Source organism: Pelodiscus sinensis, chromosome 2, assembly GCF_052426305.1.
Source record: "Pelodiscus sinensis isolate ZL-2025 chromosome 2, ASM5242630v1, whole genome shotgun sequence".
In the NCBI taxonomy this organism is placed as follows: domain Eukaryota; kingdom Metazoa; phylum Chordata; order Testudines; family Trionychidae; genus Pelodiscus; species Pelodiscus sinensis.
In genome coordinates, this window is record NC_143053.1 from 196,502,154 (window position 1) to 196,527,368 (window position 25,215).

Consider the following 25,215-nt stretch of genomic DNA (forward strand, 5'->3'; position numbering starts at 1 on the left):
AGGATACATCTACACTGCACAGCTATTTTGGGATACCAGAGGAATCCCGAAATAGCTACCCCACGTCTACACAAGCCACCTGTTATTTCGAAATAACGGGCATGCTATTTTGCCATCCTGGTAAACCTTGTTGCATGAAGGATAAGGAATGGCTAGAAATAGCTCATTGCATATCTTCTTTTGATCTTAGGGTGCTGCGTAGACACACCTTAAATAAGTTACAAGTTCCTCTCCTACATGTGAGGAAGCAAATGCAAGATAGACCGTGGTGATCTCTAGTTCCATGTATTTATCTTTAAGAAGGGATGTGTATATACACTGCAGGAAAAGAAAGTGTGAGTGTAGTCTTTTGCAGAGCTCTGCAAAAATCTTTGGCTATCTGCAGATATGGATGCATATGTTCACAGCTCATTTTTGCAAATATGGATGGAGATGCAGATACACATTTTGTATCTCGAACCCCACACATTTCCAAATATATACATCATCAGATGTGGATATCTATAGCTCACTGTTGTGGAATCAGAAGGGCTCTACAGTCTTATATGACTCCTTTTCAAGGAATCCTCTGTATGGATGTTGAGAAAATCAGTTTGCTCATTATTATGAAGACTTCTATTTCTTAAGCAACAGACAAATCACATGCATGTTTAAATATCTTAAATCACACCATAACAGAGTTTCAAACATGTCGGAAATGAGCAGAAACAACACTATGGTTGTTCTTTCAAAAGTTTACAGACAAAGACTGACTTAATGCAGCTTTGAAACTACCATGCCAAAACAAAACAAAAACCAACAATGCTTTCCTGTGGGTTTTGTTTTTTTTAAGTAATTTACATTTAATCCAAGTGCTGTACTATAGTTGGTGCTTTTGGGGTACGAGGGGGATCTCTGCTACTTCTTGATTATGAACTTCTAGTTCCAAATGCGGTTGACTGGTCAGTTCATAACTCTGGTGTTCTATTATATGACGTGATTTATGTAGCACTTTGTTAGCCTCAAAACATTTCACATAATTAACAATCTATATTCATACCGGAGTATACTGCTCTTTCACTTACCACCAATACAGCTGGCAGTAGTATACAGAAACCCATCTAAATGGCTTTTTCCCCCTTATATAACAGAAAGTGAATAAGTAAATGATCCAATTAATTAAAAGGAAGTTTAGATAGCAGAATACAATTCAGAATTAGTCCAAGAGGCGGTGAAACAGTCTTTTGAAAATAGTTATAGGATCTTTAATACCCAGAACTGGTCAATAACTGTTTTAAATCTCATTCAAAGAACTGTAATCTCAGAAGAACAGCACCCTTCGCAGGCTACAGCATCAAAATAAGACTCTGGGGATTGTGCCAATATTGGTACTTGGTCAATATCACTATCCGCAGCAGCCAGGAGATGAGATCCTCAGGAATTCGTGACTCAGTCGGACCTTGCTTAGCTTACAAAATTATGGTCTGAATTAATATGTTACAGACTAAATCTGGTCATTTTTACACAGTTAATTACATGTTAACTTTTAGCCATAAAAATAGTATTTGAATATTTAAAAGCTTACTTATTAACAAAGTATTATATAAAAATCAATAGCAAATGACTGAAATACAAAAATCAAATGGCTCGTGTCTTTAATATAAAATACATTATGCTTTTCTTCCAAAAGCAATAAAACAATAATAACCCAAATCAGAGTGCATTATAGAATAACTTAGGAACTGTTATGAGATACAAGAAGATTTCGTGTGCATATAGTGAATCTTGCAGTCAGTGAGGTCATAGTAGAATCTATCTTCTGTGTATTTCAGGCATTTTTTATTTCTCAAAATACATAGATTAGTTTTTTTCAGTTTTTATTTTCTACTAAGTAGCCATTGCTACCACCACTTTTCAAAGTAAATGCAGTCTGTAGGAACACCAAAGTTTTCTAGTAGTTTGGATATAGATTCTATCATTGGAGGTGGACCACAGATGTACCATAAAGTATCCTTAGACACATGTTTTTCTAGTTCCTTTTCAGATATTCTTCCCTCTACCAAAGAAAATACACATAGATAAGAACAGAAAATTAATATGAAAATAGATATTTATATAGTCAAAAGGCAGTGGCTTAAAAGTTTCAAACATAATTTAGTGGTTCTGCACTCCAACACCCGTCCTCTGTTTAAGGTTGCTCAAGTTAGGAAACCACACACAGAAGTATACAAAACCACTTAGTTACCTGAAAGCTAACATCAGTTTTTAAAAAAACCCAGTGTTAATTTGCAAGACATTTGTTGTTCAATTACTAATAATAACAGTCATAATACTGTACAATTAAAATATCCCATATTTAGTTGAGAATAGATCTCTTTCTCCCTCTGTGACAAGGACAGTGGAAATGATGATCCAACATCACTTAATAGCTGTGGATTTATCCTGCTTTGTCATTACAGCTTTGAGCAAAATAATATAAGCACTTAACACGCAGAGGAGAGGACTGGGTATGAAGTTTAAAAAGGACCAAAAAGTACATACAATTAGATTATTCATGTTTCTCAGGTACACATTTTCCCACTTATCCACTGGGCTCCTCCCCATTTTGTATGATAATTTGTTAGATAATATAAAACATTGGATTATGCACAAACATCTGTAAGAGTACTAAAATTCACTTCAGTATAGGCTGAACAACACTACAGTCATAATTCCCTCCAAACCAATTGCTTTAACATCTCTAGGCAACACCACAGTACATACCAGTGATATAGGGCTGAAGTTCTTCACTGATTTCTGAACTCTGTTGGGTAACATGGAAACTGCATGTGATCTTTCCAGGAAATTCATTCATCAAACCAAAGATATTATTCTGGAATATTAGACATACTTGGTCATACCACAGAGTCCATTAAATCAAAGCAGATGTGTGCACAGAATCCCAGAACACGGTTGACTGTACTATAGTATATATGCTATGATTCTGTACTGCAAATTCTCTTAATTTAAGAATTTGATTATTTGAGTTTAACAAGACAGAACTTTAAGCACTTTCGACTTCTTTATCTGGAATCTGAATATACTACCAATTATATTGCTGATGTTTTTCTCTGTTTCTGCAACTGTAATTTGTAATTAAACCACACTTGCATCTTATAACTATTTCCGCTCTTTTGTGGCTTCTCCTATTGCAGCTGTGAAGCTGTCAAAAAGGCAAACTGGTCTCCATTTCCTCCCTCCATTTTCCAGAAACCTGATGTTTTTACTTAAAAATGAACAAGTTGTGCATTTCAATTGTCCTTTTGGTACAAGTCTGGAACCACCTCCCCTTGATAATATACTGGCCTATATTTCAAGAAAAATTAAAACTACCCACAGGCTAAATTTTTAACCCTATTAAGGCTCTGAGTAGAAACTCATTAATTCTCAATTCTATAATCCACAAATTTGCTCATTCTCACCTAAATCCCAGTGGCCTCATGTCAATGCTCAGTGAAAATTACTAGACTAGCACTGTAATGAAGTTTCACAACTACGACTTCATTAGTTTCTGATTTAAGCAACTTGGGACTTCTATAACTAAAGGTAACAGGCAAAGCTCCACAAATTAATTTTAAAGAAAGTAGATTATAGGATATTTGCTAGATTATGATGTAAATCCAAACTATATTCTGTAATGCAGTATCCTGTAGCTTGTTTACCCTCTAGTCTGAGTAATCTGTCATGGGCTTCCCGGTCAATGAGAACAAGCCTGGATTTAGAATAGATACAGAAATATATAGAGATGTCCTTTAACTCACTTTGAAGACTTTGGGCGAACTCTAGTGCCCATGAAAATAAGAGACCCTCAAATAGGACAAGGTATACAGATAGACAATGCTGCAAACAGCTCTGCCAATACCCTTGATACAGACCCAATTTTACTTCCATATTATTGCCAACTTCCGTTCACAAGATACTCGGGGAACTGTGCAGAGTTCTGTGATTTTTTTAGTCAAATCTTCTTCAAAAGATGAGAGATATCTGGTCCAGGCTAAGCAGGTTCATAAGCAAATTCACAGGCTGCCCCCTTGCTTATCAGGCCCAATGCAGCAGTGGCCAGAGCTCCAGGCCCCTTTGAACTGCCACCAGAGTGCTGCTCTGAGCAGCTTGCAGGGTTGGAGGAAGGGGGAGACTGTGGCCCGAGCAGTGCTGAGAGCTGGCTGCCCTCAGCCTTTCCCCTTTCGCCCCAGGCCTTGCCTCTTCTGGAGGCAAAGAGCTGCCTCTCCCCACCCCCACCTTGGCTCAGGGCCAGTAGTGGATGTTGACCTCGCTGCTGGTTATACATTCACTCTCAAGGAGTGCAGGCCATGATTCTTCACACACCTCAGTGCTAACAATGGGTGCTGACTGAGAAAGGCAGCGCTTCCCCAGCATCCTTGTGTCAGAGATGTTTTTTTCCTCTGTCTGTCTGAATCCGCCAGTTGACAACGAATGTACAAAATGGATATGGCAGCTGGACAAAAGACCTCTCTTCTCATAGTGACTGGAAGGTGGGAAGGGAAGAACAGTCACATTCACATTTAATGAAACTTGAGACAGCTATTTAAGCAGCAACTGGAAAAACACTACATTAATATGGTATAATTATATAGTGGGTAATATACCATAGAGCTACATTTTCAATGGGAGTTGAAGAATAGTAACTGCCTATGAAGTTGCTGAAGAGAATGCACAAGGGAAAATGTCAGAGCAATGAACTATTCTAGCATGAGAAGGTGATAAAGGAAGGCCTGCTTCACAAGCAATTTTTTCTTTGGGGTTAAAGGGTCCTCCATATTCTTGCTGAAGCACTAAAGGTCTCCTGGAACGTTTAATATGGAGTAATCTCATAACAAGGAACACCAAGCCCCATATCCTGATTTACAAATCGATCAATGAATTTTTATTCTGAAAGCTAAATTTCAAGAGATCATGAAGAATACACATAATAATTCATTAAAATATGGCAATGTAACCTGTAGTCATCTTATCACACAGTTATTTTCCAAAATGCTGTAATATAAAGACTATTCTCTCACAAAATTGTAGAAGTAGATTTTCTAGAAAGTACAGGCATCCCCATCCTCATTAAAAACTGCATATATTTATTTATCAAGCACACAGGAACCTTAGCTGTTGCACTACTGAATGAAGCTATTGATGCAGGTGTGTTATTCTGCCCCCACAAGCAAAGAACATGGGATGCGTTAGCAGAAGCAAATATCTTCTTTTACCCTGAAGGATGTATCTGACTTAATTATGCAATACTGCAAGTAGAAAGAAAATTCTTTACTGAGTTGTGCAGACAATACACCTTTCATAATGCATAATGTTTGATTAATTTTGACTTGCCTAGCAAAATTGAGAAACAAGGATCATATAATTGCCACTTCCCCCAATTTATTTATTGTTTACATTACAATAAACTCTACAGTCCCCAGTGAGGGGACCCTGCTGGGTTAGATACTACACAGATCCATTGCGAGAGAGAGTCTGCATCCCAAAAAACTTGTAATTTAGACATGACAAACTGAGGGCTGACTGGCAAGTATCACAGCATTTACAGATTTTTTTACTGAAAGAAACTGTAAGAAACGTTACCTTTTAATTTCATTAAGTGTCATAGCCATACTATGCAATAGGGTTTTTGTAACTAAGAGGGGGAAACTCATCAATTCTTTGCCTAGTTTACGGTATCATGCCCATAATTCCTATCTCCGATACACGAAACAATATCACTATGCAATCAGTGGATGAAAGTAGCCCTGATTTTCCACTACCTATCTTCCTTGCCTTTGTAATCGTATCACAAAAGTGCTATGGTCAAACACAAAGACCTTCCATTAGATGAGGGCAAATCATTGCCAACTGTCACAACAACTTCTGCATTATTTTATTAATGTCATATGCAAGACATTATTTTATTTTAATTTGTCTCTGCAATGCGTGACTTGCGCAGATTGACTTTTTCTCGCTCAGGAGAATAACAGAAGTCAGAACCTATTGGCAGATACAAGCACTTTAGACAACGTTATACTAACAGGCTTCCCCTTATGTTTTATCTTGGATAATCTGTACAGCAGCCATCTTGCAGCTCAATCCCTTAATGTGTTTAAATACACCAGAGTTTCCTAAACTTGGTTTGCAAATCATAAATATTGTTTCATTGGAAGTTTTCACCCATTTACAGTCTACTTCCTTCAAGTAGCTTATTTTGAGCTAAGGGTGCTGTGTAGATGCACCCTAACAAGTTACATCAGTGACCTTACACCCAAGTGCTGCAATACCTGATCCTTAAACTGTCACAAACATTCAGATGATGGCAAAGTATGATTACAAACTATAAACAATCCACATAGTAGTATGAGATGATGTTACAGCAACATGATGAAAACTAGTTCTGGGCAAGAAACACAGTACTAAAATCCCCACCTCCCACATCTATGTTTTCACACTTTTGAGCTAGAAAACAGAAGAAATTTTTAAAAATGCTTTTTAAAGAAAATTGATATAGGTACTTACACTTCTAGGATTAGCAAATTCTGAACACATCATAATTGCTAATATTTTTATCCTTAGCAACCCTTATGTTACAAGGACGCATAGCTTCCAGCTCTGTGCTACCATTTCTACATCTTCATTTTGTCTAATCTCTTCAGTAGAAATTTGACCAAACCCAGCATTTTAAATTCAAAATTGCAAAATTTCATGCCAAAAAAAGTGACTTCGCATTTTCAAATTATACAAGAAATTCTCAGTCAGGCCCTTGACATTTTAGGGTGTGAAATTTATATAACCAATTAAAAAATTGAAATTGAAATTTATAACTTTTAAACTTATTTTATCCAGCCATAATCAAAACACAGAGATGTCAATCTTGTTCTGAGACTTTTAGGGATTTTTTTTTTAAAACAATTAGGGAAGTTGGACTTCTCTCTACACCAACCTTCCCTTTCCCTCCACCTCAAGAAACCAAGACCTTTGACTATGGTCAAAGTCAGTAGTGGGGAAGAGGAAAGATGCCTGCCTATGCCACTTTATGGCCTTAATTATCTTGGTCAGTCCTCAGCCTGGACCTCCCTCACAGAATGATGGTCTTCTTCCCTTTCCTCTTTCAGTTCCCTCTCTCCTTTTCTACTATCACTGCCTCCTCCGGCCACTCTGGCTTCTTCTCTTCTGCAGACTCCATGGTAAGAGTTTAATAGGAGACAAGCTGCCGTGACTATTAATAAGGCCACTGCATAGGCTGTGTGTTGTACTCTAATTGCCCAATGTGGACCTTCCTGGAATACTCTAGATCGGGGTGGGCTAAAGGGCCTCCGTGGGCCGGATTCGGCCAGCCAAACAGGTTGATCTGGCCCATGGAGGTCCTGCTGCACCCCTGCGCCCAAGGCCTCGGTTCTGGGGGAAAAAGGGAATGCGCGAAGTCTCCTCCCACCCTTCTCCCACACTGCAAGGAGTGCACAGTGCTTAGAAGCTCTGCACGCTTCTTGCAGGACAGGAGGTGACTTCATGTGCTCCTCTTGCCCACAAGCCCTGATTAACCAGGAGATATGGGGAATGCGTGAAGTCTCCTCCCACACTGCAAGGGGTTCGGCACTTAAAGTCAATTGACAGCTGCTGCTCAGCTCGCGGGTGACTAAGTGCAGTGCTCTCTTGCAGGGCAGGGGCAGACTTTGCATGCTCCCCTTGCCCCAGGCCCTGACTGACCTGAGGGCAGGGTAGGGCAGGGTAGCGTGCGAAGTCTCTTCCCACCACCAGGGGTGTGGGCAACTAGAGGGGACAGACAGCTGTTCAGAACAGCTGGTGGTTCTCTTGGGGGTGGGAGGAGACTTCACACGCTCCTCCACCCCCAAACCAATGAGGGTCTGTGGGCCAGAAAGCACAGAAGTGTCCTGGCCCTGCCCCTTCTGCCTGGGGCTGTGCCCCTTCTGGACAGCCAGATTTCTGAATTGGCCCCTTGTCAAAAATTATTGCCCACCCCTGCTTTAGGTACTTACAGCACATTAACATAGTCCAGCAGGCTACATGTGTGCCAGAGAGGGCATAATACAGCCTCTGGTTTGGGCAGTTAATTCAGCAGTTCTCCAACCTGTTCAAAACCATCACAACTTGCCTCCTATCAGACTCAGTGTCAGTCTGCAAATGTGCACTAGAGATGGTGATGGTGAATATCCATGCCCCCCAACTACAATGTTACTTGCTATATTCATTGGACCTGAGTGGTGGTTAGTAACACAGGCACACACTTCTTTTTAATATATATATCCCTGTGTGCGCACTTGCAAAATTGATAAATTTAAGCCTGAAATAATAATTTAAGTACATATAAAAAAAAATCAAGAGATTACTGAAAATAAGGGAGGGTTGGCATCTTTGACATAAAAGGTCACCAAAGTCATGACTATGAGAGAGCTGTTTAGTGGCATATGTTTAATATATTTCAATTCCTAGTGCATGTGTCCACATCACAAAAAACAGCAGCAGATTTACTGCCACCTCTGTTGGGAGGCCAAGAACTAAATGAAGAGAAACCAAGTGACCCTTTCAGCTCTGAATCAGGATTCTGACACACACTTGGGGGACATTGTTGGCAACCTTGTGCTGCTGTTGCACACAGGTGCACACACTTGCACTAGGGATGTTAAAGACCAGTCGATTTCCCCACCCCCACTTGTTGCCTCTATGAGATAGAGGCAGCAAAGAGGGGGAAAGAGGTATTTCAAAGTGGCATTTCAGAGAAGCAGCCATGGAGCCCAAGGTCAGCTGGGGACTCCCCAACTGATCCCAGGTTCTGTGGAAATGCCATGCAGAGCCCGGGATCAGTTGGGGACCCCCCAGCTGACCCCAGGCTCCTCTGCCCCTTTGAAACATGCAGAGGTGGCATTTCAAAGGGGCAGCCGTGGAGCCCGGGGTCAGCTGGGAGTCCCCAGCTGGCTCCATGGCAGCCCCCAGCTGGCTCCATGGCAGCTGCCCCTTTGAAATGCCAGGGGTGGTGTTTTAAAGGGGCAGCCGCTGTACAGATAATCCTCAACTGTGGGGTGGCTGCCCCTTTAAAACACCGCCTCTGGCATTTCAAAAAGGCAGCTGCCGTGGAGCCCGGGGTCAGCTAGGGACTCCCAGCTCATCCTGGGCTCCATGCAGCAGTGGGAGCCCCTTTGAAACACACGGAGGTGGCATTTCAAAGGACAGTGGAGCCCAGGGTCAGCTGGAGAGTCCCCAGCTGACCCAGTACTCCATGTCTTTAAAATGCACAAGAGCCCCTGCTGGGGTCTCTTGTACATTTCAAAGAAGGCACCAGAGTGTAGCCCCGAGTCAGCAGGACTTCCTGCTGGCCCCAGGCTGTATGTGGAGTTCTGCATTCCTCCTTTGAAATGTGCAAGAGCCCCAGTGGGGGCTCTCATACATTTCAAAGGAGGAATGTGGAAGTGCCTATTGACTAGTTGAATAACCAGTCAATTAACCACATTTTAACATTCCTAACTTGAACCTCTTCTGCATACTGAAAAATAATGCTGCATAACACATACTGCTGTTCTGTGCAGAAAAGATGTCAATATCCAGGGTTAACCATCTTAACAACAGTCATCAGCACGACATTTACTAAATCTTTTGAAACAATACCAATACATATGTTCAGCCATTTGATGTGCACAGATACACTCAATAGGATGTAATACTTCACTATTCAGTTTTGCTTTACATGGAGAAAAAATATTTTGAAGCAACAGTATTATCAGTTTAATTCTTATTCTATAAGCCAAGACTGTAAATCACATGATCGGAAAAAAGCTAAATCCTAGCTTCTCTGAAATTCCATCAGTAATTATCTGGTTCATTTTCAAAAGTAATCTCTAGCTTCATCTAGGGAGTTTTTAATAGCAAGGGTCTGATGATAGGTGTGATCAGCACCCAAAATTCCAGCTGAAGTTAATGAGTGCTCTTGAAAAAAAAATCAGTGTCTTAAGAAGAGTACTCAGAAATAGAGGCATCAAAATTTAGATGTGACTTTTGAAAAACTGGCTAATTGTCTTTAAGGAGCTAATTAGTATAAGCAGCATAGGTTTTTGAATAGAAATGTAGAAGGCTTATTTTGGAAATATTTGAGCTTTAACTGCAGCTGTGGTTAATGCCACAATACTATATTTCTTTAGATGTTCCTCCTCATGTACTGATATTGCTTCCTGACTATGCAATCTTTGTAAATGTGGGCACCTTGAAGATGCATGAAAATGTAATATAGGCCTTTGTGTAATTTTAGAAAGAATTTTTCAGAAGACATTTTCCATTAGAATTGCTTTTACAGATTGACTTGACAACCTGTGACTAGCTTTCAATTGTCTCTTTGGCAACCATTACACTGGATCATTAGGTCAGATGTTCCCAAACAGAAAGCAAATCAAAGATATTTAAGGTCAGTAAAACAGGAACAAGGGGGGATATGCAGAGAATTATAACAAAATTTACAATATAAGGCCTGATTTTGTACCATAGAAATCAACAGGAGCAAGAAAAAGGGTATACAAACTTCCTGGGGAATGGATAGTCTTTGTTCTGTGTTTGTAAAGCACTTAGCCCAAGAGGGGCCCGGTCTATGAGTAGCACTCCTTCTCACTACACTAATATAAACAAAAAGAACAATAAACCTTATGAAAAGAACAAAGAATTCAAGGAAATTCTAGTTTCCTTTTACTTACCTTAAATAAGAGTTCATTAGTGTTTTTTGCACTATAGTACAGCTTCACTGTTTCCATTTTATACCCATTTCCTTCACTCTCTTGATTCCTAAGAAAATCTGCTACATGTAGCAGTATAGAGAACAATGGGTTGATTCCTACGCCCCCTGCTATTAGCACAAGGTTTACAGAGGAGTCAGCAGGTTGAGGATCAAAGAAGAAATTGCCTCCCACTCGCAGAGCCACTTCTGAGTCAAGAGTGCACTAGAGATAGAAAATAAAATATTTTAGATTTAACTAAAAGCAAAGGACAAAAGCACAAGACATTTTTACATGGCTAAATCATAAGACAAGCTGGGTTTCAGGATAAGATAAGCATTGTTAGTTTTTACATATTTTACCAGTGAGGGAAAGCTCAAGTATTCTAAAACACACACTCAAAATTAACCCAGTTATCTGAAGTCAGTTGGTTGACTGCCCTGAAGAGGCCAGGTTTTTGTCCTCAGGCCAAGGCACAGCCGTAATAAAGAAAGACTGATGACATTTCCCCCTGAGGGCTAATGCAGAATATTTCAACTAAGGAGGGATTCATGCTAGAATTTTTACACAATAAAAACGTGTGCTGCTGTGAAGACCCAAGGTTAAAGTCTGAGATTTCCACTAAGTCCAGAGCTCTAATTCTCAGAAAGGCTCTTCTAAGAGAAAAGGAAGCAGGCCACTGGAAGAAGTCATGCTGCAGTAGTGTGGACCAAAAAAAGGACTTCCCCACTACCACTTCAAAAAAGGAGAGAAACCACAAAAAGAAACAGGGATATTTCTACCTGTTTTCTTAAAGTACTGCAAAAGCCACAAGGTTTGCTTTTCCCTTTCAAAATCAAAATTCAGTCAGATATGAATAGAGGGTAGTTTCTGAGAACAACTCTGGAAATAAAATTTAATACGTGGAAAAATGAAACTGCCCTGAATATATCATACTTGAGGAATGCCCTCTTGGAATATGAGAAAGCTGTTTCAGTTCTAGACTGACACCCTTGCGTAAAGGAGGAACTGAGACCATGAGTTAGTAGCAGAACCTGGAAGAGAAGACAGAATTCCTGACCAGAACTGTATGTTCTCACTCTACAGTACACCACACAGAGGGGGCAGGACAAACCCAAAAAGCAAGAAAGGTAAAAAACAGAGAAGAAAAAAAAATCACTAGGAATGGCAATTCATCACAGATCAAAAAAGTGCTGCCTCTCAAAAGTCTCTTTTATTATCAGGAAATAGCAATTGAAACAGACTAGGCCAAATCACTTCACTTTAAGGTGAAGAAAAACAAAACAAAATATTGAGACAGGATGTTGAAAGACTAATTCTTATTTGCCATTTTGGTAGGATGCTATTACTATAATACCATTTAGGAAGTGAACCCGAAGACTAAGCTAGTCACTTGTCAGGCTCCAACAGACTGAGAAATTACAGTCTTAAGTGCTTTACAAAACAATAAGTAAAGCACGATCAAAAAGGTAACTCTTGGGCTTATAGTTAAGTGACAATGTCTCAAACAGGTCTACCACAAACAGATTTTCCATCAGCATCAGGCATGTATAATTAAGCAATGCTCCAAGCCCCAAGAGACTACCAGTAGAAAGATGAAGGAAAGAAAATTCTTTGAAGCAGAGATATTACACAGAACTGGGATTGTAAGGAAGCAAGCAAGCCTATAAAGTAAATAGCATCATTACCCTAAAACCCAAAATATTTCTTTCTTTGCTAACAACTGCAGTGTGTAACGTGGACAACTAGGTGAGTCCCTCTTATCCACCTGTCTAATAGTATTAGACAACCTTTGTGTGTGATTTTTGAGCCTAGTTCTTCATCCTCTTTCTAGCACACAGGCAGGCTCATTCCATTTTTCCATGCCTCACTGAGGCACCTTCTTCCTTCCAGGCCTCAGAAGAGGACAAGTACCACCTGGAACAGGGGAAGACAAACTTTCTCACAGAAAATTAAATTAAAAAAAAAAATAGGAAGGGACAAAAATACCCTCCCAGTTCACTTTGTAACCCTCATCACCGTGGTCTCTAGAAGAAAGTTTGGGTTTGGGACACACTGAGTTAGACACCAATGTTTTACACCAGCAGCCCCTCTATACAGTTCAGGGAGCAGTGGAATAATCTTAATGACAGATGAGGAAGACACACCTATGTATCTATCTACATGAGAAAAGAAGATTATTATTTTAAGAGTCATCATGTTAGTGAAGACTATTAATTATGGGGTGATCTGGTGAGGAAGCATCACTCTGTACCATATAACTAGCACACTCTACTAGTAGTAAATTGCCAACATTACACTGAAATGACACAGAGAAAAACAGAAAAGATGGATTCAACAGAAAAAAACCTACACTACAACTTTACCCGTAGAAGCATGTCTTCTTGAAGTTGTTAAAATTAAACAGGAAAACTCTATTTAAAAAATAAATCAGGTGCAGTAAGAAAATAAGTAATATTTAGCATTTCTACAGCATCCTTTATTCTGGAATCTCAACATGCATTCCAAATTAATTTTAATCAATTAAGTCTCTCAGCTTCCCTACCTAATAAATATCACAGGATTAAAAGAGGTCACTACATTTTCCCTTCCCCTTTCCTCATTACAGAAACAAAGCACTAGCTTAATAGGAAACTCAGCTCATATCCTCTTTAGCCTCATCTTTTGAACTAGTTTACACATGAACTGAGTATTTTCCTGTGATTTAATTGAGAAAATTCAATAGCAGTGTTAAGAAGGGAGCTATCAAAAATCTTCAGAGATGCCTCAGAGATAAAATATTAAGTTAGGCTTTCAATAATATGTAGTGAGCAATACCAAAGAAATAGGAAACCTCCATGCATACTCGCATTAAACGTGCAGCTCAGTGACACTGGTCCTACATTTTCTACACAGCCTTTCAAAACAAGTCATTTCATTTGAAGTCCAGTGATGCATGAAACTACAATGATTTAACAGCCACAGAAGTACAGTTCAAGGTCACACAGAAACTACTGGGTTAGGATCAACCTGGAGATTCCTGCTTAATTTTTATTGTCAATCTTCTGTGAATCTTGCAAACAGCTATTTTCAGAAAACACAATTTATGAAAAAATTAACAGTCCAGCAGCACAGCAGGGCTTAGGCAGGCTGCCTGCATGCAATGGCCCCTCACCACTCCTGGAAGCAAGTGGTTGCCGGTACATCTCTGTACACCCCAGAGAGGAGACTGATGGGAGTGGAATGGCTCTGTATGTTGCCCCTGCCCCCAGCACCATCCTCACAGCTCCCATTGACCAGTTCCCAGCCAATGGGAGCTGTGGGAGCAGTGCTTAGGAGCATGGCAGTGCATGGGAGACCTGCTGCTCCTCTACCCCCAAGAAGAGTGCAAAGACCTGCCAGCAGCCAGCTGCTTCTGGGAGCAGGCGTGAGGCCTTGGCATGTAGGCAGCCTGCCTGACCCCATCTGCACATCTGGCCAGGAGCCACCTATGGTAAGCTCCTCCTGGCTAGAGCCTGCATCTCACACCCCCTTCTGCACCAGGACAGAACCTCTTCCTGCACCCAAACCCCCTCCCAGACCTTGCACTCAATCCTGCACTTCAATCAGCTGACCCAGCCTGGGGCCCCCCCTCCTGCACCACACTGCCTTCCACAGCCCACACACCGATCCCTCTCCTGCACCCCAACAGTCTGCACAAGCCTGGAGCTCTCTTCTGATCCATATTCCCTCCTACAGCTCACATCCTCTGATGAGAGCTCTGATGAGGTAGAGCAAGGACAAGTGCAGAGTCCTGCACTTGAGATGGAAGAATCCCAAGCATTGCTACAGGCCGAGGATCGACTGGCTAAGCAGTTCTGCAGAAAAGGACCTGGGGATTACAGTGGATGAGAAGCTGGAGATGAGTTAACACTGTGTCTTTGTTACCTAGAAGGCTAATGGCATATCGGAGTGCATTAGTAAGAGCATTGCCAGCCGATCTAGGAAAGTGATTATTCCCCTTTATTTGGCACTGGTGAGTCTGGACATGACTGCTGGAAAGTTTCAGATACAGGAGGTTAGATATAGCTATGTAATATTACAAAGCTGTATCTAACAACTGACTTCAAGTTCTAAGTGACAAATAACGTGATCAGTATGTAATCATGTGCAAATATCATTTACCTGAGTGTGAATCCAGTGAGCAGGAGGATGGACAGTATGTTTTACTGCCAGTTCCAATACTCCCTCTTCTTCTAGTAGACCAGGGCTTGAACATATTGAGAATCCACCAACTACGGCAACATCAGGAATAAAGAAATCTACCCTAAGAAATAAACAAAAGAAACTTTAAAAACAAAGCCAGGAATGCTCAAATTTCCCCCAACACAGGAAATGTTGGTATCAGCTATTCTGAATTTACCAAAACATATATTCTGATTTCTATAAGGTTCAGAATCCAACAGAAATAGTGCAATAACAGGTTTTTGTATTTTTATGTTTCGATAATAAAGCTCAACAAAACTTTTTACAAAGTTGTATAACCATTTTTACTAGGTTAATAATAAGAAGAATTTGTATCTGAACACACAGCTTGAGTAATGCCCTCAAATCAGAATTATTTTCACCTACAACTGTAAAGAGACGGGATTATTTCTTTTTATTTCCAGATCACCAGGAAGTAAAATACATCTATATTATATTGCCCTATTTTTAGATAGTTTTGGGGGCTTAAGTGCATTGCATAAAGAAGGGGCACGACACTTTTACATTAGTCATTTACTTGAGTTTAGCTATGTACTTAAAAAGTCACCAAGCTCCAAAGTGGAGGACTCAGTTCCCACCATTTTCAACATCGCAGTTACTCCTTTTTATTTTTGAACTACTGTATCTTACTGGGAAATGATTTGGAAAACTAAATTAGGAAAACAGATTTAAATTACACATGCTCTCTTCTGGGGGTAAGAAACATGACTGTTAAAAATTATATACCTATTTAAGAAGGTATTTTTATACAAGAAGACTTATCTAGTATTACTTGGGTCCTTCAGGGCTGGAGGATGAAGAGGGGCTCAAGGCAGTGGGCTGAGAGTGTGTAGGTGTCAAGGTTGGGGTGAGGAGAGGCTCAAAGCAGGACTTGGAGGGCACAGGAGTCAGAACAGGGGGTTGGGAGAAGTGGGGGGCTCAAAGGATGGGGAGCAGATGGGGAGGCTGCTCCCCCCAAGAGTGGTGGGGGCCACATGCATCACCCCTGGCTGCTCTCCTGAGCTAAGGTGCTTGCTGCCCCCCACCCATAGTCATTCTGGGGTATAACTGTCCTTCATGCTTGCTGTCCCCTGGCCATTTGTGAGTATAACTGTCCCTGCTCTCACATCCCTCTATTTCCGTTGGATGAGAAACAATCGCATTCCACTCACAACCCATTGTTCTAGCACCACCAAATTTGGACTTTGTTTTAAATTATGATAAGAAAGAAGCTGCATACCAAATTGGTGGTCCTACTTTTTACTGTTTAGGAGGTGTTCTTGAACAAATGGACTCAGATGGACAGACAGAAAGACACACAAACGCTCTCAAATATATAGTAGATGTTGAAAAATCAAAGCCACTAAAATAAGTGGTTCTGCTTTACGTTCTAAACTGCAGCACCCTCTAGTGACATACATTTTGATAATGTACAAGCACCATTTTTATAAAAGGGTGTTGGTGTAAACTAACTTTAGAACACACACACTTAAGAACTTAAAGATCAGAAATTAACATGCTGTAAAAAACTAGGTATATGAGTGGCTGGAAAGTTACAAAACAAGCCTTTGACATCAGATGCTCTCTGTGCATGTGGATCAGTCTCAGATAATGCTAGTGAAGCTACAGAACAGGACTTCTTGTTGTTTTTGCAGATTCAGACTAACATAGCTACCCCTCTGATTCACATTACTTAGGCTTATCACCAATACATTTTTTACAGTAAATGTAAGGTAATCATGATGTCTGGGCTGTCAACCTGAAAAGATTGTGAAACTGCTTTACAAGACTGAAGGCTTAAGGAAACTGCCTAATCTAGAAAAATTAAGGGTCTGAATTTCAGATGTACTCAGCACCTGCAGTCTCTACTGCAGGGCTACGCAACACACAGCCTGTGGGCTGCATGAGACCTGTGGCCTATTTGTTTGCATCCCGTGGGGCGGTTTGGGCTTATGCAGGGCTCAACATGTGGCCTGGGGATGGGATCTTTTGAACATGGCCTCCACTGGGAACATGCTCCTCAACAGCGAGTCAATATAATGTTCTTCTGTTGATGCGTGTTTTAGTAGTGAAATTCCTGCACTGTCATTGCTCATTAAAAGTGCTGTCATATGGGTGGAAATCAGGTAAATATTGCATTTTATTAATATCAGGAGAACTGACTTAAATGGGCCTACGTGTTGCATTAATTTTTGTATTCATGCCCATCAGTGTGAAAGAAGCTAATTGCATATATATTTGCATGTACATGCAACTACGCTTAAGTTGCGGCCCTTGGCATGTGCTGTGAGTATCTTTGTGGCCCACGGGGCTTCTAAAGTTAAATAGCCCTGCTCTACACCCTTAAAATGGAACTGTCAGTACTCAGCACCACGGGTAAACAGACACTGGTAAATTGAGTAAAGGTGATCCAATTCTGCTGCAGTGCTTAGTGTACCAAAGAATACTTCAAGGGAGGCTAATTAAGCTCTGTACCACCCTATGCAGGAAAATAAACAAACTAGAATGCTCAAACTAGAATGGACAGCACTTAACCACAAATCATGGCCCACAATCATGCCAAAGTAAGTGTGGTTTCCTTTAAGAAAGCCCACCAAATTAAAATAAAAATTATTAATAGCATGAATTTTGTGTAAAGATTTTGCCTTCTAAAGTACTATTTATGCAGGAATGTTATTTTAAAAATTATATATATTTTCTAAAAATCTTTGATCATTATGGACAGTAGAAGTTTTAATGGGCTGTAATAAAATATGTTGAACTGACTGCTGCTTCTGAAGGCTTGCTTTACTTTTACACGGCGTGAGAAAACATGGGAAGACTTCCAAAGTAATATTATTAGCAACAGTTTAAGTGGCATAATTATAGAAAAATATATTTGATCAACAAGGGAAAGTCAAGATAAGGGAAAATGCTGCATTTAAAAAGAGGAAAGAGAATTTGTAAACAGATGGGCATGTCTCAGTCGCATACCTCCTTTCTTAAGGTTTTTAAAGCCAAAGATTCAGGAAAAAAAAGATACATATCTAATATATGATAGAAGAAGTCAGAAATACTAAGATAAGCTTAAAGTTACTGGTCCTTTGTCCTCCAGCCCTCCATGGTACTTAGAAACAATAAGTATTTTCTACATAAATAAGTGTTTACAAGGGGTAAGAAGAAAAATTGTTCTCCTTGTCCTCTGATGATAGGACAAGAAGCAATGGGTTTAAATTGCAGTAAGGGAGGTTTAGGTTGGACATTAGGAAAACTTCCTGTAAGGGTGGTTAAACACTGGAATAAACTGCCTAGGAAGATTGTGGAATCTCCATCTCTGGAGAGATTTAAAGCAGGTTGGATAGATCTTTATGAGGAATCATCTAGACAGTCTTTGGTCCAGCTGTGAGGGAAGGGAACTGGATTCAATGACCTATCTACACCTACACACACACACACTCTGTCACATTCAAAATGCCTTATTATAGCAACAAATCTCTTCTTGATCATTTTAATTATTACTTGTAACTTGACAGACAGCAGAAATCTATTAGGCCTTGGGACAACAAATCTTTTTTTTTTTTTTTTTGCTTATGTAAACCAAGATTATGAAAGCTGCATTTTCTGTGTTTATACTGTGAAGACAAACTTTATCTCCGGCATCTCACTATAGCATCTGATATGTTAAGACTTTTCTATTCAATAAATTGTTGATTCTTGGCACTGTTCCTCAGAAAACATGACCAGTTTATAGCTTCAAGTACAGAGAAGCTGCCATACTAAAAGAACAGCCTGAGAATACTCAGGCAGTAATTATAATTAAAGCTTTCATTTTTCAGAGTGATAATTGCTAAAACATTTTTGATGGATAAATGTGTTTTTTGAAGAAGTGGTAAGCAAGAACTTAATATGCGTCACTCCACATGTGCAAAAACTGTAACAAATTGCTCCACAAACAAAAATTATTGCAATCAACATCTTGTTTTTCTGATTCTAAATTTATGAGTCTGGCTATTAAGACTACATTGGTAACACATGCAGTTATCACCCTAGCAATTAAACTTTGATTCCACCAAAAGTAGTTTCCAGCTGGACTAAGCCAAAAAAAGTTAAAAAAAAAAGTTAAAGGAACCACTGGGAAGAGTTGTTTGCACTGCTGGTTTCAGGATATCACAAATACAAAGTGGGTGGGGTAATATCTTTTATACAGCCAACTTCTGTAGGTGACAAAAGGAAGCTTTCAAACTTCTGAAGAAGAGATCTGTGTAAGTTCAAACGCTTGTCTGTTACCAATATATATTACCTCACCCACCTTGTCTCCCAACGTCAAGAGTCAGAGGTCCAGATTATAACATCCTACAAAATAATAGTTGAATTGAAACATGAAATTCCTCCTGATCCTGAAAAATCTGCCACTCCCACACAGAAAAACTTGAAAAACAGACAGAGAAAAACTGCTGGGTTGGAATTCATATGCAAATTTGACACACTGAACCAAGGTCTAATCTAAACAAACACATGGATTGTTGTTATACCTTGGGATGCAAGCAAACTCCCTGGTCCTTCAAGGAAGGAAAAGGCAAGCTGATAGCATACTTATCTCACATTGCAATAGGTAATTTCCCAATCAGATATTCTCGCCTTCTCACCACTGTTGGAGACGCATTACATCCATTCTGATTTTGATCTTTTTCTCTTCAGCATCCGAGGAAGTGAGTCGTAGCTAAGCTTAGACTCTAATTTGTTAGTCTTTAAAAGTGCCACCAAACTGTCTAATACTCCTAAAACTAGTATGGTTTAAAAAGCAATTGTGTTCCAGATACTTCTTGGTGTCAGCCGCCAGAGAGTACACAGTTTTTTTTTTTTTTTTACAGGTATCTCTCAGATGTAGGCAGAATAGATCATTGAAGGGTAGCACATGAGGACCATACAATTAATTGGTAGTCCATTGGTCATCATATTTACTGTGAAATGTACATACACCGATAATATTTAAGGAGTTGTGTGTCTATACTAAAAATTATGTTCTTGAGGTCTTGACTTAAAGCCAGGTCACTATGAGATGACATAACCTCAGAAAGGTTTCATTCAGGCAGGAGATAATATACACCTGTGTTCCTGCCTGGTCTTCTGTGCATGCCTCAGAATGGATGCCTATTTGCTTACAGAGCCACAGCTAAGAGATTGCAAAATCTACAAAAAAGGAAACCCCAAGGATTAAACAAAAACCTGGACGTAGTATGTATATGCACGCTCTGGTTTAGGAATAAATATAAAAGACTGTTCTTTTACACCTTGGGATGCAAGCAAACTCCCTGGTCCTTCACATGAAAAACAAGCTGACAGCATGCTTATCTCGTGCATGGTGGATCATAGCCAGCCTAGCTGCAAATCACTGCAAGGATTTTTGGATTAACAGAATTTACACTTAAGAATATCTTGTTAATTAAGTTGAGGGGCTAGCATGTGTGTTTGGATTTTATTTTATATGTAACCATTTTTGTTGCTAATACATCTCCATGCTTTGTTAAAGAAATTTATCCTTGATTTCACTGTAAATATATCTAAGAGCTTCACGTTAAGCAGAACAGCAATCTGAGGTGGAATTGGTAAATTGGGATGTACTATTTCTTTGGAAGACGCAAACTCATGAACACTGTAAACATCCAGTTCACCAAGGGTTGGTCACTCCAGTGAGATGACTGAAGGGCTAGAGGATTGGGTGTGCCAATTGCTACCTGTAGAATAACAGCAGATCTTGCAAGGCTTAGAGGACAGTACTTGTGCTGTACATCACCAGTGGAATTGGGGAGCTGATCTCCTAAAATGCATAGATGAGACAGATGGTAGCAAGGAACCTTAAAGCCCTGGGCATCACCATACCACAGAGTTGCCTAAGCAGTGAATTGAACTTGTTTTCACATACCTACCTAGATTAATTTTAGATAGGGAATTTTTAGGTGGCGAAGGTCAAATTTGGGGCTTTCAGGTTTTTAATTATAAAACCAAATTAAAGTTAACTTTCAAATTTGTGGCATTCAGTCTCTGCTCCACTGTGCAGATAGCTATCAGAATAAAGGAATATAAGGAGTGTGTTAAGGTATTCATATAGCAATAAGCTAATTGGGAGAAAGCACAGACCATCACTGAAGGTTAGGGTTGCCAGGTGTCCAGTTTTGAACCGGATAGTCCAGTATTTGAGCTTTCTGTTTGGGAAACAAATTGAGAAAATATATAGGAGAAAATATTTTCTAAATAAGATGTAATATAGATTGTGATGTAATGTGAAGTGTGTCCGATATTTTTGTTGAAGCCATCTGGCAACCCTATAAAGGAATCAAAATGAAAACTGGAAAGATGTTCTTTTTTATTTTTTATTTGTATAAACAGGAGTATATTTAATAAAGAATAGTTTACAGTTATGAGGTTGCATGTTATACAGCATTTCTGACTAAAATAGTATATTATATAAATAACAGGGGGCTAAGCCCACTGCTCGCTTCACTTGTCAGCCCCCTCTCTCGGACTGCTTTTGCAGCCAGAGAGCATGAGAGCATGAAGACATCATTTTGTTGCCCAGCAGGAAAAACTTTTAAAAATATAGAGAGAGATAATGGAGCTCCATTATATCAGTATCTTTCTTTTAACGTATGATCTGAGTTTTCTGTAACCAATTTTTTTGCACAAAAACAGAGAGAAGTCTTACCATTGTCCTGCTTTAAAAGTAAAATCCTTATTTGAGACAGCCAAGCGAAGCCTTTTAACTGTTTCAGATTCATTGGTAATGCCACACACTTTTGCTGGAGAAATAACCTAGAGAATGGAGAATGATCATTATATTACACTGGTGTAATTTTCAGCAAATGTGCTTGAGGCCCTCCATGGAAATTATTCATCATTACCTACAGAATTTCATAACTTACAACATTAACAGGCATCCACCACAGTGGGAAAATAATTTAAAAAAACCCAGAAACCACACCTCGTTGAATCTATACAAGATGGAACTATTCATGTGCTTGTTAAATGGGATCTTCAGTGATCTTTGGTGAAATTGGGGCAACCATTAGCGGTTCCCAAATTTTTTCTGTGTGAGATAGGAAACTTCACACTAGAACCGAAGAAATTCTGTGCTCTGATAACCCTGCCCAACTGCACCTACACAGTATGCTCTAGATGGAAGTGGAGCTTAAAAGGAAGCCAAACAGCCAGTCATCTGAAGAAGTGGGCTGTGCCCACGAAAGCTCATGATACCATCTACATATTTTGTTAGTCTTTGAAGTGCTACCAGACTATTTATTAAGTTCAGAAGGGGTTTTACAAGACAGGGAAAAGGCCTTCTGAAGAAGGGTGCTGCAGAAGCTAACTCCTAGGCTATGTCTACTCTGGCGGGTTATTGCGCAACAATGGCCGTTCTTCCACAGAGCGTCCACACTGCCCACCTGCTCTTGTGCAAGAAGATTTACAGTAAAGCGTGGTAGGAGAGGGCTTCTTGTACAAGATCTACGCTCTTTTCTAACAAGTGTAAGCTCTCTTGCGCAACAGCTCTTGTACAAGAGGGCAGTGTGGACGCATGGCAGGGGTTTCTTGCACAAGAAAGCCCTATGGTTAAAATGGCCATCAGAGCTTTCTTGCACAAAAAGCACATCTTGCACATGGCAGTGTGGACGTATTATTGCACAAGAATTCTTGCACAATAACCCTTGCACAAGATGTTTTTGCGCAAGAAGCCGCTGGTGTAGACATAGCCTTAGAGACGATAAGTCTATGAGCTGAACTCGGACAAACTAAAGGCACAGTTAAGTATCAGAGGAGTAGCCGTGTTAGTCTGAATTTGCAAAAGCGGCGAGGAGTCCTGTGGCACCTTATAGACTAACAGAAAGTAGTTGTATCTGTTAGTAGTAGTAAAGGCACAGTTAGTATCTTTTTCTATTACTTTTTTAATAACAAAGATCAAAACCTAGATAACAGAGTGGGTAGCAGAAAGCGTCGCAGTAAGGGCAGCCTTAAAGTGGCTCCTGGGTGCTAAACCCTCACAAGCATGATGGAGTGGGATGGTCTGGGCTCCCCTATCATTTCCCTCTACAATAAGAACAACTAAGTAATGCTTCCAAAAACCACTGACCATCACACTCTACGCGGCACCATTTTCAAATGTACTGCTGTCCATGACTCCAGACAGCATGAAGAACACAGTGTGAAGGTGACATTTTGTGCTATAAAATGGCATTTTGCACCCAACCTGTCCTTGCACAAAAGGTACATGCGAAGTCATGCTGTGTGAAGAATGCCATTTTGTTTGGAAACTGCTGGGTAACCCTCTAATTATGTAAAATTGTTTCACTAACAAAATCAGAAATATACTTAAAATCAGTTCAGAATGGTATATTTGAAGGAGGGATCTCTCAATGGAAGCCATGAGGTTGTTCATAGAATAAACATTTTCTCTTCAGTCTAGTAAATTTAACAAATACAATGTGATCTTTACATCTTGCTTGTTCTCAATTCCTTACCTATAATCCTTCCTCCCCTCAGTTTAACTTTTAGTTTAACAATATGAGGCAGTAAAACTTAGCTTCTCTGTTTCAAATAGGCACTAAGCACACAGGAAAACAGAGCCCTTTACCATGTCAAGATGAGCACACAGAATGACTAGTCACTTTATAAAACACTGGCCCAGCTATGTAAAAATATTTTGATCAAAGCCAAGTAAAACGTAGTTTATTTTTGGTTCTGAGGATAGAAAATCTTCACAGAGAAAATGTTGACAAAGTCAACCTTTAAAACAGAGGTTCTCAAAGTGGGGTCCACAGTAGGGATGTAAAATTTCGATTAATTAGCTAATCAAATAGTTGATGCAATTTGCATCGACTATTCGATTAGTCAATAAGAATGCCTCCACCTCTGAAGTGCAACAACAGCCCCGAGGCTGTTGCTACACTTCAAAGTGAAAGCACTGTGGGGAGCATGGGAGCTGCTTGAGTCCCCTGCCAGCCCCGGGCTCCCCGCAGTGTTTCAAAGTGGCAGTACTGCATGGAGGCTGGGGTCTGGCCTTGGGCTCCATGCGGTGCTGCTGCTTTGAAGCACCCCCACCTTCTTCCCCTTTCCCCCCGCCACTTGCTGCCTCTTTCTGATAGAGGCAGCAAGGGGAAGGGTCGGAGGGGCTAGTCGACTAGTCATTCACATTCCTAGTCCACAGACCATGCTTTGCAGGTGGTCTGCAGCTCAAGCTAACCCCTCTTCTTCCTCCTGCAGTGGGGAGCCTGCACTGGTGCTCCATCCTTGTGACCCCTCCTGGTTCCTGCTGGGGGATGGGAGGCGAAAACTCAGAGCTGCACAATCCGGCTTGTGAGGAAGAAGCGGCTCCTTGTGCTGTTGCTCCACTCCCCTTCCCCTCCCCTTCCCCAGATTCTGGTCAGTGGGAAGCCGTGTTACAGTGTGCCTGGAAGCATCAGGGGATGCAAAGGCAGGTAAGTGCCCCCCCTTGCCTCTATATATTCAAACTCTCATCTATATCTGGTTCTGGCAGAAACTAACCTCATTCTAGGGTTATGTATTTATACTTTAGCTGCCACAGTACCTCCTAAAATTAAAGATTTCTTCAAACAACCAAAAATCTAAGATATTTACCATTTGGGAAAGAGGTTTTATCCCATCATGAGATAAATGGCTGAACACTTAAGGAATTTATTATAAATAATGAACTTCCATGTTTTGAATAGCCCACTTGTGACATAATTCCATTTTGCCCAAGGCCTAATATGTCACTGAAAATGGAGGAAAACTTTTATACATGCATATGTTTCTTGCTAGCAGGAAATGAAGACTCTGGTTGTCAGTGGGAAACCTCAGACCCATACTTTTGGCTTACTAAATATTACAGCTATAAAACTAACAACAAGAATTATGAAGAATATATTAAACAAAAGACCAAATTGTACAATGAACCCTGTTGACTTCAATTGGCCAGGGTCCATGCAAGTTGATCCTGATGCAAGATCATAAATGCTTTCTCCACAAATACACTCTTCCAAATTCTGCCCTCAGTTACATTCATGCAACAACTTGACCTTCAACAGGGCTGCAAGGATGCAATTTATAAGAGCATTTGGCCTACTATGAAACAGATTTATACTTACTGTGAAGAATACATCTATCATATTAAAATGTTAAATATTTCAGAGATACAAACTGAGACTGTCAGCAATTCTTGTTTTACAACAGCTAACTTGCATGATACCTGTCCATCCTCCTTCCTCACCAATTGCCAACCCTCAACTTTTAGTTATTGTTGAAAATTCAGCAAAACACAATTACTATA

The 25,215-nt window shown here is 40.1% G+C and overlaps 1 protein-coding gene across 5 annotated transcripts in view; it reads right to left on the bottom strand.

Annotated features, from left to right (window-relative positions):
- Nucleotides 1–645: 645 nt before the first annotated feature.
- The window catches only part of OXNAD1 (oxidoreductase NAD binding domain containing 1), a 33,168-nt gene continuing 8,598 nt past the window's right edge, over nt 646–25,215 (bottom strand). For all 5 annotated transcript variants that reach the window (XM_075922116.2, XM_075922114.2, XM_075922113.2 and 2 more), the window contains 5 exons: nt 21,601–21,707; nt 14,859–15,000; nt 10,698–10,940; nt 2,743–2,851; nt 646–2,035 (listed from right to left, as the gene is read on the bottom strand). In XM_075922116.2, coding sequence (XP_075778231.2) covers nt 1,881–2,035; nt 2,743–2,851; nt 10,698–10,940; nt 14,859–15,000; nt 21,601–21,707 — 756 coding nt within the window. In that variant the 3' untranslated portion in view covers nt 646–1,880. The remainder of the gene's footprint in view (nt 2,036–2,742; nt 2,852–10,697; nt 10,941–14,858; nt 15,001–21,600; nt 21,708–25,215) is intronic.